The sequence below is a fragment of the Heterocephalus glaber genome, unplaced genomic scaffold (assembly GCF_053883595.1).
Source record: "Heterocephalus glaber isolate CG9 unplaced genomic scaffold, H.glaber_assembly_v1.0 deba00001610, whole genome shotgun sequence".
NCBI lineage: Eukaryota > Metazoa > Chordata > Mammalia > Rodentia > Bathyergidae > Heterocephalus > Heterocephalus glaber.
The window spans coordinates 28,625,620-28,646,268 of NW_028258381.1; the positions used below are offsets into that span (position 1 = coordinate 28,625,620).

General features: G+C 34.9%; 1 protein-coding gene across 8 annotated transcripts in view; it reads right to left on the bottom strand.

Moving 5' to 3' along the window:
- The window catches only part of Cdk13 (cyclin dependent kinase 13), a 98,068-nt gene that overhangs the window by 33,649 nt on the left and 43,770 nt on the right, over positions 1 to 20,649 (bottom strand). For all 8 annotated transcript variants that reach the window (XM_087195810.1, XM_087195811.1, XM_087195814.1 and 5 more), the window contains exons 6-7: positions 1,848 to 2,037; positions 544 to 600 (exon numbers count right to left, since the gene is read on the bottom strand). In XM_087195810.1, the coding sequence (XP_087051936.1) occupies positions 544 to 600; positions 1,848 to 2,037 (247 nt within the window). The remainder of the gene's footprint in view (positions 1 to 543; positions 601 to 1,847; positions 2,038 to 20,649) is intronic.

Consider the following 20,649-nt stretch of genomic DNA (forward strand, 5'->3'; position numbering starts at 1 on the left):
CACACACGTGTTGATACAGCTATTCCCGCCCCGACAAAAAAGTCTAAGTTAGTAATTAAAACAAAGTTTATAAACTTTTGAGCTACGGGTATAGCTCCGTGGTAGAGTACGTGCCTAGCATGCATGATGTCCTGCATGTGATCCCCAGAAGCACAAAAAGAGGTGGGGGACAAAGTTTTAAACCTTAAATGTGTACTTTAGAAAGCGTACACTAATATTTTTTACCAGACATAAAAATTAAGAACAGCTTAATATCTGGATCTGTGTCAAAAACTGAAGTATGAATTTAAAAGTCTTAAATTCACTTCAGTCATATGTAAAGCTGCACATATTAACAGAATTTGTCTTTACCTGTAAGTTAAAAATCAACTAAAATTGAATAGTTACAATTTTGTAATTAAAATACTCAATATGGTACAAAAGTTCATTATTTTAGTCAAGAAAAGCAAGTATCTTTTTAAAAAACTATCAATAAGGTGTTCGAAGTACACCTTCTAAAATGGAACTCTCATGTCTACAATTTTCATTTGAAAATACTCTTACCTTTCTTCTGAGCTATATAATCGAGCAAGTCCAAAATCTGCAAGTTTTATCTGCCCTCTGGTGGAAACAAAAACAAAATGAATAAAAGGTGGTAGTTACTCTGAACTGATAATACATTCATTTTATTTTAGAACATCAAAAATTCACTCACAAAAACTGTAACTGATCACACTGCAGTATTTATCAAGGTTCCACTGGCAAAGTCAAGATAAATCACAAGATAACAATTAGTACTTTGGATAGTTTCAATTTCTAGTACTATTATAGTCATCCAATTAGCTATCCGTATTTACAGGTTCTGAATCTGCATGTTCAACTAACTGCAAATCTAAAATATTTGAGAAAAGAAAACTGCATGTGTACAAACCGCGTGCAGGTCTTTTCTCCTCATCCCTCCATAAACAATAGAGATTACCAACTGCTTATATAGTGTTTACATTGTATCTGGTATAAGTAATCCAGAGACAATTTAAAGTATATGGGAGCAAACACTTGGTTATGTGCAAACATTACACCATTTCATATGACTTGAGCATACACAAGTCTTGGCAAAGGGAGAAGGGTTTGTCCTGGAACTAATCCCTCAGGGATATTCAGGGACTACTCTACTATAATTACTACAGTTACTACTCTACTAGTTACTAGTATAATAGTACTTTAGGAACTGTTCAGTCCCTATTTTAAAAAAGCACACGTCAATGAAAATAATATGTGCTTACTTAGGAATAAGAAAAATTATTAAATTCACGTCAACAGTGTTCAAGAATTAAGTTAAATCATTTAAAAATTAGGTTTATTTCCAACATTTAGAGGTATTGAGAACATAAGAGTGTTTTCTACTCATTAAAATCAGAACCAGGCAAGCCTCATTTAAACTAACAATACCAATTACCAAAGAAGTACCAGAGCTGAGAATAAGCTGTCACTGAAGCATTTAACACACTCTTCATACATATGTCAAAAACAGCTAACTTCAAAGCACTAATGACTTTTATTTTTAATTCTAAAATGGATTCACAACTAAGCTGAAATCTTATTACTAGTTACTGTAAGATTCATACTGCTTGGAAAACTATCAAACAGAAAGGCCAACTAAGTTTATGTACAACACAAACTATTGCTGGAAGTTAATTTAACTAAAGTATACTTAACAGAACTTTAGAGATAGCCCAAAGCTGTAATAGTCTTGCTTATAGCAGAAGAGTTTCGAAGCAATGAACTAAATTTTAATCTCTTTTAATAGAATCAAGGTATACATTACATAACTCTCATTTTAAACATATATGTCAAGCTGATATCCATACCTATTGTTTAGAAGGATATTTGAACACTTAATATCTCTATGCAAAAAATTCTTCTTATGACAATAATCTAGACCTTCCATGAGTTGTCTCATAAATGACTTGATGTGATTTTCATTAAAATGAACCAAGCCTGATTCCAGCAGTCCCATCAGGTCATGGTCCATGTACTCAAATACCAGATAAAATGCACCTAGGAATGAGAAGAAGCAATACATTAGTAATTTATTCTTACCACTTTTCTATAGGTTTTACTTTTAGCAACAAACTAATGGGGAGGTTTAATCCTTCGGAAGAACTGCTACTTTGTCACCTAAATGACTAACACTCAATTTTCTCTCAAAAGTTTTTTTTTTTTTTTTGGTACTGAGGACCAAACTCAGATCCTTGCACTTGCGCAGCAGGTGGTGAAACCATTGAGCTAAATCCCCGGCCCTCTCAAAGTTTATTATCAATAAAGATGTCCCAGGGAAAAGTCTTGTAAGGAAAATTGTTACAATGAAAACAAACTGCTGGGCTGGGAGCGCAAGGTCCTGAGTTCGATCCCTAGTTAGCCAACCCCCCCAAAAAACAAACCTGCTGATATCCACATTGCATAGTTTCTGGGTATGTCAAATGTAAAATATATTGTCAATTGTTTTAGACATCAAACAAATTGCTCACAAAAGCTGAAAAAAATTAGTATAGTTCATAGAAGAAATCAAAAAGCTGTTAAAAGAATTACTTTTAATAAAAAGGAGCATGATCCCAGATGTACTTTAGATGACTCCTGTTGAGCTTCCGATAAATATATAATTTATTTCTGTTTATCCACATCCAGGGTACTTTAAAACATAAAAATTACAACTTTATTTTATAAAACAAGTTTACTCCTGTTATAAAAACCTAAAATAGGCCAGGGATTTAGCTCAGTGGTTTCACCACCTGCTGGGCAAGCACAGGGACCTGAGTTCGATTCCTGGTACCAAAAAAACCCCAAACCTAAAATAGCACATAATATACTCACAACCACAAACTAAACAACTATACTTATGAGATTAAAGATATTCACACTCACACAAATTGAACCCAAAAGTCTCTAAAGAAGTATCACAAAGTTTTATTTGGCAACGCAAGAACAAAAAAGCTAACAAAACTCACTACATCTATCTGTGAAAAGACAAAAATTCTAACACCATGACAAAAAAGTCATCTGAACATATTTCATCATCAGTTCCTAATTAAAAACAGAGCAAATACATGTTAGTAAACTTGCAACAAGATTATTTCTGAATAGTTTACGAAACCTCTCTGAAAGCAACAACCAGTGTCATATGTAAGTAAGAAATTGCCAAGTGTTGTATACAGGACAAAAACCTTCATTTTTACTGTGTTCAGAACCAAGTAGTTTAAGACAAAGTATAAATACTTTTTAAAATTTTTTTTTGGGGGGGGTGGATACCAGGGATCAAACTCGGGACCTTGCGCTTGCAAGGCAGGCGCTGGAACCACTAAGCTAAATCACCAGTCCCCTTTTTAAAATTTTTTACTTTTTTTTTTTGTGGTACCAGGGATCAAACTCAGGACCTTACACTTGGCAAGGCAGGCGCAGCGCCACTGAGCTAAATCCCCAGCCCAAACTATAAATACTGAAAGACAAAATTATAATTATCAGTGGATGACTATCTTCCTAGAAAACACAAAGGATACACAGTAGCTAGGTTAGAGAAAAATCAATACACAAAAAGCAAAAGGCTTCTTCATATGTGCATTAACAATTCATTAAAAAATAAAATTCAAATGACTCTCCTGTAGAAAAAAAAGCTGTGAATGAATAGTGATGAAGGTTAACAAGAAAAAAAATTAGTTTTTCTCTGTTTGGGGGAGGGGCATTTTAACTTGAAGAAAAGAAACCAATAAGCCAAAATTTTCTGAGAATAAACACCTGCCTCAATAGAAATTTACATGACCATCATACTCAGGGATAGATATGACAGTGGAAAATAATACATACCAGAAAATAATTCCCAAGTATATTCCCAATAGTAATTAGGAAAACAGCCTCTTTGGTATTTGGACAAATGTATAACCTCACAGGTAAGTAGGCAGTAATATCAAAGATAAGAAAAGAAAAAATGGTGAAAAGAGATATATGAAATAAGATTAGTAAAATGTGGTAACTTCTAAAGATGAAGAATAAGGAAGCTGGGATTCATACTATTTTTCTGTACTTTTAAATATGTTTTAACTACTATGATAATAATGAATTTAAACCGTAAAAATATAAAAATTTTAGAATAAAATTTGGATTATCTGGAATTAAAGGACAAATTTTATTGTCCCACATTTTAAATTTGGTTTTTATTTTATCAAGCTTATATATTTGTGTAGCTTAACACAATGTTTTTCAAACTGAGTCATGTAATCAATTTAGTATGTCATAACCTGCACTCTGAAAAAATGTTTTTAGATTGCTTGATATTTTTCCAATACTGGAATGAGGCATTAATAAAACCATATGTAACATAATTTGTAAACTACAGGATCCCAAGGAACATTTCATTTTGATAATTATATATATATATATATCCTCAGAAAAATGTTGGCTATAAAAATTCTAAAAACAAATTATGTGTGTATAACCAGTTGGTAATTTTTATTTCTTTTTATCCTGCACTTTTTAGGCCTTTCTATAAGGAAAATGAATAAGTTTTTAAAAAATATTAATAATTGTTCTTAATACACAAATTGATATGGGTAAAAAAGCAAATAACCCAACTAAAAGGAAATGACAATGCCACAAGCAGACAGATGAAATCAAAATGGCAAACATATATAAGATGCTTTATATTTTACCAGTAACTGGTAAAGTACTAATCAAAACAATGATGAGATATCAGCTTCACTTATCACAATATGCACCGATGGCCAAACTAAACAAAATTGTGCATAACACACTGTGGCATCATCTACACACAGACAATATTATAAAAATACAAATAGCCTTTGACTAAGCTATCCTGTTTCTGTGAGTAAATTAAATAAAAAAATAGTAAAATGTAAAACTAAACTCCTACAAAATAATATAGGAGAAAAAGCAAGGTGGATCTTAGCTTTGTTGATTATTTTTTAAAATACAATAACAAAATCACAGTATACTGGTTAAGTTGTACTTTGTTAAAATGTAAAAATTCTGTCTTAGAAAGGCAGCATTAGCAGAATGAAAAGACAAGACATGGGTTGGGAAGAAATCTTTACAAAATACATATCTGACAGACTGGTATCCCATACAGCAAAAGAATTCTTAAAACTCTATGGTAAGACCACAAACAGCCAAATTAAAAAGTGGGCAAAAGATCTGAATAGACACCTCACCAAAGAAGATATATAAATAGCTAAGGATGATAATAGATAAATATGAAAGGATGCTCATCATATTTCATCAGAGAACTATAAATTAACTTAAACACCACTAGATTTCTATTAGAACTGCAAAACTCCAAAATACTACTGTCAAATGATGAAGAGGGTGTGGAACAACAGAAACTCATTTGTTACTGTGGAAATGTAAAATGGTAAACCAATTTGGAAATGAGAACATTACCTGGGGAATAAAAGACTGCACAGTTCTGATGGCCCTCACTAGTTGAGTAGACCAACTAGCCAATGATTATCATTCATTGTTATCAGGCTCTTTAAATGCCCGCCTCAACAACCAGTTTGCGAAAAGCATAGTAAGTCCACTCAAGCATCTGCTTGAGCTAGTTCACTCAAACTAGAATCACAATGTTCCTGGATTCTAATTGGGGGAAACTTTCCCATCAACCCCAAAATAACACTCTGTTAAGTCAGACTAAGCACCAAAAAGCTCCAAGTTTATACTTGCAAATCCTATTTTAAATGATTTTTGAATCATGCATTTTATAAACTGTAATTTTAAAATTGTGCCTTTGTGAGGCTTTATGCAAAAAGCAGTCAAAAAATGTATTGCTTATAAGTACAAAAATAAGTAAGAATTGCCGGCATCAGGAGCCTCGTAACGTCAGGCTGAAAGCAAATATGCACAAAATGTGAGTATGGCATAAGGAAGAGGGTCTTAGACTGAGGCTTTAAGAGGGACCAAGGACAAGCAGGCTGCTGGGAGTGAAAGGCATGTGGGATTCAAAGGTATCTTCTGAAATGCTTACATGAGGATATCTAGTTAGTAAGTGTAGCTATCTGGAGCTCAGAGATGGAAATATTTTTATGTAACGGTAGTAGCATAGAAACAATTATGATAAAAACCATAGAGCTATGAAGAGTTTCTGAGCAGAAAGACTGCCAAAGACATAACTTTTCAAGAACACCAATATTTAAAGAAACGAGAGGATAAGAAGGCTATGAAGCAACAGCCAAAGAAGAAGAAAACAAATACAGTTCTTTCAGAAGAGCCAGAAGATCCAAGAATCAAGTTAACATAATAAATGCTGCCCACATCAAGTGAGAAAAACCTGAGAAATTACTACTGGTGTTGGCCAGAGATTATAAGTGTCCTTATCTTCATGAGTAGTGAGAAAACTCAGAACAATCAATGAATGACAAAGTAAGAAGGGAAAGACAACAGCAAGTACTGATTACTCTTTTGTTCAGTCTGGTAACAAAGGAAGGAAAAGACAGCAACGATCCATAAACAGAATCAAATTAGCCTTTCTAACAAATGGTGCTGAGGATACTACACATACCTAAGACTGAATCTAGCTAGACCCATATCTATCACCATGCACCAAAATAAAATCAGAATGAGTCAAAAACATAAATATTAAAAAAGAAACAATCTGCTGGAAGATAAAATAGTTAAAACTATTGAAGACAGAGGCACAGGAAAGGACTTTCTGAACAGAATGGGAAAAAGGTTCTTGCTAGCTACTCTTTGGACACAGGACTGACATCTGGAATTTACAAAGAATTTTTTTAAAAAAACAAAAAACAAATCCCTCAAAATAGAAGACCCAATAAAAAAGTGGGCAGCTGAAATGAATACAGAAAGGTTTTTTTTGGTGTTTTACTTAAGACTGGAGAGATCTGAGTAGGTTTATTGCTGAAGGTAAGGAGCTAGAGGATAAAGTGGTTGAAAATACACAAGTGGTAATGCATATCAAAGTTTCTAGGTACTCGAACAGCTTCAAGTAGGAAGGAGAAATGTTCCTCTGAAACAGAAGAGTGAAATAGGTACAGACTGAGCTAAATATACACAAAGCTAAAAGTTGCCAGTGTGAGTTTTCATTTGGTATGTGTGGCTTTGCATCATGAAGCAGCACCTTCTATTTAAAATGAGAAAAAGAAGCTAAACAGAATCTCTGCTTTGTAGAATGGAAGAAAGAGCTAATGAAAAACAAATAAGCAGCTGGTGTTCTGGTACTAAAGTCCTAGCTTTGTAGACCATAAATCTGAGGAGAAAACTACATACATGGTAGTTTGATTTTTCTCCAGCAGGTTTAGTACTTTAAAATATATAGTCACTGGCCATGGTAGCACCTACCTATAATCCCAGAACTCAGGAGCCTGAAGCAGGAAGAATGTCAAGCCCAGCCTGGTCAACTTAGCAAGACCATGTGTCAAAATAAAACAGAAAAAGAGCGAAGGATGTAGCTCAATTCAAAAGTCCTGGGTACAATCCCGAGTACCAGTACCAGGAGGGCCAGGGTGGTAATGGTTGTGCTGTGTGTGATCAGAGGTTGAAGTTTAAAGCAGGACTGGCAGGAGGACAAAACATACGAGGTATGAGATTCCTGGCTAGAATCTTTGAAAATCATTCCTTACAATTCCAAATCTCTTTACTTTATAAAACTGTGTAATTGAAACATTAAGTTGTATTAGAACTCTCTCAAATTCAACATCAGAAATAAGGAAGAGAATTTAAAGGATATGACTTTAACACTAAAGGCAGCAAAATCTGATTTGAGAAAAGAAAGACTATTTGCAATGTGTACATTTTGTATAGAATTCAAATACATTTATATAAAATTCAAAACCATTTCTCCCTAAAATCTGCAAGCAAAGCAAAAACATTTTTTCCAGTGGCTCTTTGCCTTTCATCTGTCATTGCTAGAAAACATTTCTACCTTTACACTCTATGTGATTCTTTGGCCCCTGGGTTCATTACTTGGTATAAACCAATGTTAGTATATTTCTGAGGATTTAATTTGATAACAGATAACTTATAAGCCATTCTTTATTCTAAGACCTTTGGGAATTAACCATTTTGTTACTTAAAACATATCTGACATAAAAAAGTACTTAATTAGTATTTGTTGAATAGGCAAATGAATAAATATCCTTATTCCATTTTTCAATACATGATTCAATTTTTTTCAGGTATTATTTTCAGAAACAAATTAATAAAAAATGTTCACACTGTTTTTCACATGTAGCATTTTAAATAAAAATGATTAGTCCTTTCTTTTGGATGCAAAACATATTTATGGTATACTATATAAGAAATAGTATTACCTTCCTTTTTCTTTTTGGGATGAGTGTAAAATGTGAAGCACTAGGTCTCATGGTAAAAACAAATTATTTTCGTTTTGTTTTTTACTTTTTTCTTCATGTGCTTTATCTCCTTTACGATGTTCAACAAAAATAGAAGTTTCACAATTTCTAATAAATGTATATATAATATAAAAAAGAGCACACTAACAACATTTTATAAAATTACCTTTAGGAAATGTGCATAGATGTATATGACACAAACTGTGTTTAGACTTAGTCCTCATCCTCAAGATAAACCCATTACATATATGGTAATATTCCAAAATTTTTTCAAAAAACCCATAAACACCTAAAATTCAAAACATTTCTGACCTGAAGCACTTTAGATAAGGAATACTCCACCTGTTTGATTAGCAATTAATTAGTAGACTTTCATATTTCTGTCTATAATGTAGGTGGGCCTCAATCAGGAAAAAAGAGAAGACTGAAGTACCATATCCTAAAAAGAAAAGTTCTCAGGGCCGGGGATTTAGCTCAGTGGTTCTGCCTCGAAAGCGCAAGGTCCTGAGTTCAATCCCCGGTACCAAAAAAAAGAAAGAAAAGTTCTCCCCCAAACTGCTTTCGGACTCTAGGCTGCAGGCTACAATACCAACTTCCGAAAATTCCAGCCTACTAGACAGTCCTACAAACTCAGACTTGCCAGCCCTCATAATCATGTGACCCAATTCCTTACAATAAATCTCTACATAAATGTGTCTTATTGATTCTATTTCTTAAAATAATAAATTTAAGAGATTTAAGTGAATTACAACAGAAAAAATTTAAAAATAAATTTACCATCTTCAATGTGTTAAGTAATAATAAACAGCATGTTATCGGAACAATCAGAGTAGTTTTCACATAGATATGTACCTATGTGATTGTGTCTACAATTAAAAGATAATCAAAATGTCAATCTCCCCAAAAGTTTCCTTCTGCTCCTGGAATATTTTAGCACAAAAATTCAATTAAACTTTAGCTCATTGCTGAGCCAGGCATGGGGGCGCTTGCCTGTGATCCCAGCACTTGCCAAGCTGAGGCAGGAGGATTGCCCTGAGTTGGAGGCCAGCCTGGGCTACATAGTGAGTTCAGAGCCAGACTGAACTACAAAGGGAGACACTGCCTCAAAAAACCAAAAATAAAAAACCTTTAGCTATTTGCTTAAAATGTTTTCCAGTTACTAACACACAGAAGTAACAATTTTCATCTAACTTTGACATCATTTTAATGGCATTTAATGACATAATTTTTAATGGCATTCCACAGTAGTAATATGCCATAGTTCTGTTCATGATTCACTTGTTAGATGTTTAGGTCACCTCTAATGTTCTGTTACTTTAAGAAATACTATGAAGAATATCTTTGTACCAATAGCCATATAAAGTCATGATGAGTATTTGTTTCTAAAAATACAACTACAAAGTTAAAGGACATGCTATATTTTCAAAGAATATTATTACGATAGCAACATTATACACTTATCTTGCCCTTAATAATGTGTTGGCTACTATCCTACGCCCTTAACTACTCTCCAAAACTCACGACAGTGTTCTCTCCAGCATTAATACTTCTGTCAATAATTCCCAATCCCAGTGTTTAAAGAAAAAGATCCTTGACCATTCCCAAAGTAACATCATTGTAATTCCAGTCAATTCTCCACTGCTAAGTTTTCAGACCTCATGTCCATAAAAATGAGTAAAAATAAGGGAGGAAGACGAGGAGGTAAACTTTATACACCACAAATTAAAACAAAGTGTAAGGCTGAAACAGAATATGGTACAATCTCAAGACATACAGAAGGAACCATGCAACAGGAGACCCCAGATAATGAGAACATTATATAGGATGAAGATGGGAAAATGGGGAAAGAGTAAAACAAAGAATTTAAATATCTATTTTTAATATAAGTAGAAAAAAATAGAAAATCATTCTTGTACATTTCCAAAAAACTAGGCCTTAAGCATGAGAAAAATCACCTTCCCACGCACACAAAAAAAGGCCTTGCAAAATGAACAAACAGAACATCATCACAGAAGATATAGAATGTCAAACAACACGGGGGGAGAGGAGGGATAAGCAGCAAAAATGGAAAAAATTATCTGTAAGACATGAAACACTAGTATCTATATTTTAATAATGTTTACCACTTACTTAGAAAACATCAAACAGCCAATTACATATGAAATGGCCGGACTTCTGGGAAGACAGTGGAGTGGAGAACAGCAGAGGAACAGCCCCTCCGAGATTTGGTGTCCAGACATTGAAATACAGCAATATGAGGAAGAGAAGGAGGGAAGTAGGTACCCAGGGCCAAGAAAGAATCCAAATGGATAACTGATGCCCACAGGGAGAGCCAATAGAGAGATCGCAACATAGAGGAAGGAGGTGGCAAGCAGCACTTTCTCCCTGAGCCCTGAACTACTGCATGGGAGGGGCAGCTCAAACCTGCAGATTCATGGTGACTACTGATGACCCCAGAGGACGCCAAAGAGAAACTCATCAGTACAACAGAGCAGTGGACACAGGGGACTGCAGTGACTGGTTATTCGGGTTCAGACACTCCCCAGGAGAGGGTGATTGGCAGGTAGCCATCTTGGAGAGGGGCCAACTGAGCTAGGAACTCAAAAACAGCTGCAAGCTTGCACCATCTAGTGGCTGCCAGTGTCACAGTGAGGCAGAACCAAGTTCAAAGTGAGCAAGAGGTCAAGGAGGCAAGTTCAGGGCAGCAGAAGGCACACAGTGTGTTGCAGGCTGAGTTCAGAGCTAAAGGTGCAGCCTTGTTGGAATTATCCACTACTCCCTGTAAATCTACAGTGGACAGGTTGGGATTAACATGGATCTGGACTCTTGTCTGGTGACTTTGTCTATCAATGACAGTAGAAAAATGCTTTGAAGTGGATGGGTTTTTTTCTCTTCATTTTTTTCTTGTCTTTGTTCTTTTTCTTATTTTTGTGTTTATAGGAAAGTGAAAATTTTTTCTAGTATTTTTTGTTGTTGTTGCTGTTTTTATTTCTTCCATCTCTTTCCCTTCTTTACCAGTTTCTAAAACTTTGTGTAATCTTCCCTTGTCATCCAGCCTTGCTTCTAATCTCTTCCATTTCTTCTATTTCTCTATTTTTCCCCAACCCCATTTAAATTTTCTCCTCTGAGGGTAAAATTCCATATTGAGGGCATATTTACTGTATACAATTTTCTAGTTTGTTTTAGGTATAATTCGTATGCTTAAAAGTAGCAAATTAATAGTTACCACAGTCTGTCATTTTTAGGCCATATTTGAAGTTACTGCTGACTGTACTACTTTAGTCAAAGTGACATAACTGTACTAATCAATTGCTCTTCCTGGTATGCCAAGACTGAGGTAGCCTAAGGGTCATAAACAGTACTATAGGCCAGTGCCAAAGAACTAGAGGCTAGGCCAAAAGGGCAGCAATGTCTCATTCTCAATAAATTGAAGAGGGAGGATCTTGCAACAGGCTCAAAACCCAAAAGCCGGCCACACCTGAAATACATCTCTGAGAAGTAGTCATTTCCTAAGGATTCTAAATACTAGCAATACAGCTCCTTGTCATAAGGAATTTACAAGCATCAACCCAGGAATTAAACCAAAAAGAAAACAAGAAGACACTTAAGATGCAACCCCAAACTTTCAGCTCACCAAAGGCAAACCCAGGGGACAATGAGGTGGAACAATTCAAAACCCACCCACTTGGACTCTCTTAAGTGGTAACAATGGAAGCAACAAAGCAGATGAATGAGGCTCTAGAAAAAAATAAAATCAGAAATACTTTCTCAGGTAACTACTGAGATGGTTATCATAATGAAAGACACAGCGACCCAAGAGGAGATACTCATAAAAAAAAAAAAAAAAAAGGAAGACCCATAGGAAAATGATGGAAACCATGAATGCCCAACATAGGAAAGAAATGGAATCTATGAAACAGATTCAAACAGATATCCAGGAGTTTAAAATTTCCATTGAAAGTGTATGCAGCAAAATGAGCCAATGTGAGGACAGAATATCAGATATAGAAGACAGAATTGCAGTGATCATGAAAAGAAAGACTTCTTAAAAACAACAAGGGACCACAAAAAACCAATCCAATAACTGCTAGGTGATGTGAAAAATAATGTAAGCTAGATCAGGGTCAATGAAAAAACAGGTGATAGCGAAAATGACGTTAAAAAAACCTGTTAACAGAAGTAATGGCAGAAAACTTCCCAAGCAGGAAGAAACAATTTGACATACAATAAGTGAGGCATATAGGACTCTAATCATTAGCCATGATCAAACAAAATCTACACCAACACATATGCTAGTCGAGATTCCAGAAATTCAACACAAGAACAGAATATTAAAAGCTGTTAGCCAAAAGAAACAAATCACCTATAAAGGAAAGCCCATCAGAATCACAGCAGATTTCACAATACAAACCCTCAAGTCAAGAATGGCTACAAGTGAAGTATTTCAAGCCCAAAAAGAAAATAACCTCCAGCCCAGATTGATGTACCCCACAATTATCTTTTAAAACTGATGGAGAAATAAGATACTTCCGTAACAAAGAACACCTGAAGAAATTCATGACAACCAAACCAGCACTCCAAAATGTTCTGAAGGACATTCTAGAAGGCAGTAACAAGAAGTACAACTCCATGAACTCCTACAGAATGAATCCACCAGGCAAAGCAAGCAGTTAAACAGAGGAGAAAAAAGGAAACCAACAAGAAGAAAATTTACCAATCAAAAGAAACAGACTGGCAGAATGGATCAAAAAGCAACATCTAGCCAGGCATGGTGGTGCACACCTGTAATCCCAGCACTTGGGAGGCAGAGGCAGGAGGATCGCTGTGAGTTCAAGGCCAGCCTGGGCTACATAGTTCAGGGCCAGCCTGAACTACATAGCAAGGCCCTGCCTCAAAAAAACAGAGCAACATCCTACAATACGCTGCATACAAGATATACATTTAACTCAAAAAGAAATTCAGAGACCAAAAGTTGAAGGATGGAAAATAATACTCCATGGGATAGGAACCTAGAAAAAAGAAGAGGTAGCTATTCTACTTGCAGACAAAGTGGATTTGAAATCACTTTATTAAGAGACTGATTAAGAGAGACAAAGTAGGTTGATACATCCTTATAAAGGGAATAATCCAAGAAGAGATAATAGTCATAAATATGTATGCAACAAATACCTGCTCATACAACTATATAAAACAAGTAATATTAATGGACAAATAAAACAAGTAATATTAATGAAAAATAAAACAAGCACTAATACAATGTAAGGGGGGGACCTCAATGCCCTACTGTCACAAACAAACAGATCAACCAGACAAAAACATCAACAAAGAAATATCAGAACTGAACCAAACTTTTGAACAAGTGTACTTAGTAGAGGTCTACAGAGTGTTCCACCCTACATCACAATACACATTCTTCTCACCTGTACATGGGACGTTCTCCAAGAATGGACCACATACTAGCTCTTTGAACATGCTTAAGTAAATGCAAAGGAATTTTAATTATCCCATACAGATTATCAGACCACAGTGCAATGAAATTGGAAATCAAGGGCAAAAGAAACCACAAGAACTTCACAAACACATGGAAATAAAATAACATCTTCCTGAACAACCAATGGGTCACAGATGAAACTAAAGAAGAAATTAGACAGTTTCTACAATTAAACAATAATGCCAATACAACATACCAGAACTTATGGGACTCAATGAAAGCAGTCCTTTGAGGGAAATTTATAGCAGTGAATTCCCATATCAGAAAAACAGTGAACTCAAATAAACAACCTAATGTTGAACCTCAATCTTCTAGAAAAAGAAGAGCAAGTCAAGCCCAAAGTTTGTACAAGGGAGGAAATTATAAAGATCAGAGCAGAAATGAATGTAACTAAGACTAAAAAAACAGGCCTGAGCATCAGTGGAAGAGACTGGAAGATGCAGAAATAACTTCAAACATACTCAGACACTTTATCTTTGACAAAGAAGCCAAACACCTTCACTAGAAGAAAGCCTCTTTGATAAATGATGCTGGAAAAACCGGCTTTCCATATGCCAAAGATTAAAACAAGACTGATATCTTTCAATCCACTACACTAAAATAGAAATGCATCAAAGATAGAAATATTAAATCAGAACAATAAATCTGCTGGAAGACAGAATAGGTGGAACTCTTGAAGACAATGGTGTAGGCAACGACTTAACAATCAACAACTGGAATCTCGTCTTATTAAAAAGCTTTTGCACAACAGAAGAAACCACCAACAGAGTGGAGAGACAACTCAGTGTGGGGAAACAATTTTGCCATCTGTTCCTCAAAGGATTAATATCTAGACTATAAAAATAACTCAAAAAAATCAGCACCTCCCCCAAATTTAAAGACTCAGTCCAAAAATGGACACTTCTCAGATGAGGATGTACAAAGAGCAAATAAATATACGGAAAAATGTTCATCACTGGTCATTCCAAAGATGAAAATTAAAAGTGTTGAGATTCCATCTCAATGAAGAAAGAATGGCTATTATCAAGAAATCAACCAATAACAAATGGTGGTGGGACTGTGGGGAAAAAGGAATTTCTCCACTGTTGGTGGGGTATAGACTGATGCAACTGCTGTAGAAATCAGGGTGGAGATTCCTCAAAAAACTAAAACTACATGTTCCATTTGACCCAGCTATTTCCCTTCTTGGTATCTTCCTGAATTAAAAGCATCATACTACAGTGATATATACACACACCCATGTTCATAATGGCACAGTTTGTGATAGCTAAATCTTGGAAACAGCCCAAATGTCCATTAACCTATGAATGAATAAAGACGATGCGGGTTTTTTCTACAATGGAGTATTATTACTCTGCCATAAAAAAGGATAAACTTAAGACATTTCTAGCTAAATGAATGCACCTTGAGACCATACTCTTAAAGTGAGGTAAATCAGATACACATGTTAAAATACCACATTGTTTCTCACAGAAAATGAAACTGTAAATAAGGATTAAAACATATAGTAGGTATTGGGAAATGGGACAAAAATGTTCAAATGAGAAGGGGAGGGGGAGGGGCAAGAAAAAACAGAGAATCAAGGAAAAATAGAACCAAAGCTTTTGTAAATAAGGAGGGAAGTGAGGTTGAAGGAAGAGGAGGAGAATGGGACAAAAAAGAACCAAGAGGGCCAGGGATTTAGCTCAGTGGTTCTGCTGCCTGCCTCGCAAGTACAAGGTCCCGAGTTTGATCCCCGGTACCAAAAAGAAAAAAAAAAAAAAAAAAGAACCAAGATTTATCATGTACAGGTAAAAATTCTCATTCTCTATGATCAATGTTATCATTATGTACACCTAAAATGTACCCATAAATGTTTTGTTTCAAAAAAAAAAGAAATGGCAAAAAATATTTTTAAAATGTGTAATTTCATGAGAAAAATATGAAAACAAAATACTGTACCTTTTTCAGTAAACTACATTCTCACACAAAAATCTAATTAGAATACAAATTGGAATGGGTTTTCTTGTAACTTAATATAGCTACAACTATTAACATAAAGAGCTGTATCATTCAATCTAACAATTCCACTTTTAGGAATGTATCCTGCACATACACGTCTCATGATGTTTGGTAAAGCTCTATTAGTGGAAACAAAAATCCAACATAAAGGACATCTAGTAAAATAAAATGTATCCAAATTACAGAACTACAGAATGAATACTACATACTATGTCTTCAATTTCATAAAAATTCATGTATAAATAATGCATACACTGGTTATCCACCAAAAAGTCAGCAAAGAAACTATAAAAGTGTAATTAAGATTTGTGTCTCTTCACTGTTGTCCACAGTATTGCATCTGCTACACATATGTGCATACACTCCTCTCTACTCATTTATCCTCTATATTTCTATATTTCCAGAGTTTGAATTAAGCCAAATATGGTATTTTTATAATTCTAAAAAGTACTGGTAGACATTCTTTTAAAAACACTACCAATTTTTGTTATGTAAAAATATATTCAATTCAAATTATATTTATTATATTGGGGCTATAAAAAACATTTAGTTTTCTTTTGCCTCTTTTATAAATCTTTTATGATGCACCGAGGAAGAGGGATATACCTATGTCTTTAAAAAGAGTAGCTATGCCATAGTTCGTATTTGTCTTAATTACTTTCCTCCTTGCTGAGTGACACAATACCCAACAGTCACAACTTAAAGGAAAGGTTTATTTTGGCTCACAGCTTATAAGAGGTTTTAATCCACAGTCTGCTGGTACCAAGGCAGGAGAGCATGGTAAAGGGCAGGGCAGAGGAAAAGGTGGTCAAGTCATGGTAAGTGGGTCATGGTAACTGGGATGCAGAGTGAAGAATAGAGCCCAGGAGACGACAAACCCTCCCAAGCTACACCCCAGTGACCCACCCTTTAGACCAGGTCCAGCCTCCTAAAAGCAAGTCCACTATAAAACTCATAATCTAATCACCTTCCAAAAGCCCCACCTATGAGCACATGAAGCTCTTGGGAAACATAAAGATAGAAATTACAGCACTCTTCAACATCAGATAACACACTTCTAGAAATGACAGCTGGCATAAAGCCTCTCAAACTCTGACGTAAGACTCTCACAAAATTCTGAACATAAACTGAAAGAAGAAACCTGGTAGCCTTATGTGGTTTGTGTAATGAATCAACTATTTTATAAAGTCTCTTCTGTAATATGCTATTTTAAGACTGATGCCCTCAAATATAGGCCAACTCTAATGTTAAGCATAAAGAATGAGAAACCATTACGGAGATTTAAAAAATTTACATATTATCTCATTTAAGATCTACAGAACCAGATGTTGCCCATGCCTATAATCACAGCACTCTAGGAGGCTGAGGCAGAAAGATACGACAAGTCTGAGCCGAGCCTGGGAAGTTTTAAGAGACTTAGCAAAACCCAATCTCAAAATTTAAAAAAAGCTCTGAGGATGTAGCTCAGTAAGCAGGTCCTGGGTTTAATCCCCAATAGTACCTCTCCCCACAAAAAAGACTCACAATAACCCAAAAAGTATAATTACTGTAACACACAGGCTCAAAAATAGTAAAGAATTTATCACATACCTGCTAAGTAGCAAAAATAAAAGAATTTCCCAGTCTAACTGTACCATATCTTTTTTCACTATGCAAAAAGCTGGGAGGAGACTCAAAAACTACATAGTAATATAACTGCTACCTTTGGTTTCCATGCCCTAAATGGAACTCTGCCACTTCCATCCCTCACCACCAGTGTTTGGCCCAATGTGGAATTTACCTGCAGGAGCATCTTAAGTTTATAATGATAATACTATTTTCAAAGCCAGAGTATAGGCTCCTTAATTTCTCCTCTACTCTCCATTTCTAATTCCCACATTATCTTCTGCTATTTGCATCTATGGACGTCTTGTGTTGCCCGCTTCTGAGTTTCAGTCCTCTGCCTTCCTGCTCCTGCCTGCTAGGGATTGATTAGTACTAATGACTTGCTTTTTTCCTTCCAGTGGGTTAGTCAATTACTAACAGTCAGATGTGATTTGAGGTTTTCATTTTTCTTGACAACTTTTACTATTTATGCTTCTAACCTTCCACAAAATGTTGTTTTAAAAGAAATAATTTCAGGATCAATACCATTCTGGATTTCTCACAATGAAATTTTCATGATTTCTCCATATAATGAAATTTTAGAACTAAAACTGATTTTTTCCAAATTTTTATCCACTCTAATAAAAAAATCGATCTATTAGTGATTTAATTCTGCCCTCACAACCTAAATTTATAGCTAACTTCATTATGTCACATCAAATGATTAACATATTTATTAGTACATTAAGCAACCACAACAAACCTATGAGTTAGGTATCACTACCCCCATTTTTTAGATGAAGAAAATATGGACATACAAAAGAACAAGGATTAAAATTTAAACTCTTAACCATTGCACATATTGCCATTGCTGTTACTTTACAACCCCTGTCCCCAAAGCACATGTATGTTCAGTACCTGTTATCTGAAGTGCTGGGGACCAAAACTGTTTGGATCTTGAAATCTGAAGTATTTGCATATGTAGAATGAATAAGGCATCTTGGGGATGGTATCTGTTATGACTTATACCTAGTTCTCCCCACAAAGCCTCATAAACTCATACATGGGACTTTTCAAAGGTGGCTCAATCTAGGGTGTGTGATAGTGAGATTAAAAAGGGTATGTAATGACTAAATGGGTTTAGCATAAAAATAATTCTAGGTGTGTATGGCACCAATCAACAGGCTCACAGCCTGAATGGAATATAAAGGGAGAGAGGGAAGGCAGGCTTGCTGCTGCTTCTTAGTGCTGCCTGCTGCTTGCTGCCTCCTGCCTGCTTTGCCATGAACTGTTTCTTCTCTGCAGTGCCTGTCTGCCATGCTGCCTTGCCCTGAGAGCCAGCTGACTATAAACTGAAACCTCTACAAACTGTGAGCCAAAATAAACCTTTCCTCCTTTAACTTGTGTCAAGTATTTTATCCTGACAAAAGACAGAACAGTCTAAAGATAAAACTCATTTATGTTTCATGTAAATCATATATATAAGTATACACATATATGTATAGATACGTGTATATATATACATACATACATTCATATATATGGGGGAGACTCTTGAAGTTTAATGTAATATTTTAAACTATTTTTTTATGTACATAGATTCATGATTTGGAATTTTCTACTTGTTATGTCATGTTGGCATCCAAAGTTTCTAATTTCAGAGCATTTAGAGATGCTTAACACTTCTTGTTCAGTTATTCAGGAAATGCTGACTGGACAAAAATACCTTCCCTCTTTCTACCTCATTTCTACTCTCTTACAGATTTCTTTCCCCTTTACATTCCCAATAATAAATTATTTTTCTTCTCAATTCAGCCCAACAAAAATTTATTAACCACTAATATAAAAGACACATGCAGAACAAGTAAATTAGATGCCTGGATAGTTTTCAATGTAAGCCACTCAAAAGACGAACATTCTATTTTTAAAGAATATATTTGAAATCAATTAAGAAAGACAGTAATACTTTAAGAAAAATGGGCCAAGGACAAAAAAGGTAATATAAAAACAGGTAATATAAAAACAAAATATAAATGGCCTTAAATAATGGTGATTTTTAAAAAGCCATTTATCTCCATAAATTTTTAAAAATTACAAAAACAGGATACCACTGCTTGCCTGTCAAACTGACAAAGATTAAATAAAATTACTACAAACACCGATCAAAATGTACAATAAACACTACTTTTTTTTTTTTTAGTAAAAGATTTTGTATTTTGGTCCTTGACATAGCATTTAAGGTCAACCACTTCTGTCACTAACCTACCTTTCTGGCCTCATCTTCTATAATCAACACTCACATATCATACATTCACTTAACTCAATTGGTTTAAGTGTCTTCAGAGTTGTGCAATCATTTAATATAAAAGTTTTTAGAACATTTTCATCATCCAAAACAAGAATCCTTGAAGCTATAAGCAGTCATTCACTTCTAACCCTTCCTCCCCCCACCATGACTAAAAACCATTAACCTACTTTCTGTATCTACAAATTTACCTATTCTGGTCATTTCATATAAATGGAATCACATACTCTTTTCTGAATATCTTTTTATACTTGGCATCCATGTTGCAGTATACCATTTTATCTTTTTCATTTAAAAGGTTCCATCTTAACAATCTCTAATTGTACAGGCAAGCAGTATTAAGTATATCATGCCATGGTGTAATCATCACCATCCAACATTCCAGAACTCTTTTGATCTTGTAACAGAAACACTCTAAAAAAACAAAACAAAACAAAACAGAAACACTCTATGTATTACACAATAACTCTCCATTCCTCCACTCCTTCCATCCACTAGAAACTACCATTCTACTCTTTGTCATTATGAATTTGACTGTCCTAATGAACTATACATCAATATTTGTCCTATTGAGACTAGCTTATTTCATTTAGTATAATGCCCTCAAGGTACATCCATGTTGTAGCATCATGTGTAAGAATTTCCTTCACTTTCATTGAATATTACTTCAATGAATGTCGATACATTTCACTTATCCATTCTTCCATCCAGGGATACTTTGATTGCATCTACTTTTGAACTTCTACCAATAAGGTGCTGTGAACATGGGTTCTCAAATATCTCTGATAGCTGACTTCAATTCTTGTGAATGTATACTCAGCAGTGATTTTCTGGATCATATAATTCTATCTATAATTTTAAAGGAACCTCCATAGTTTTTCACAGTGGCTGTACTACTGTTTCAATTTCTTCCATCC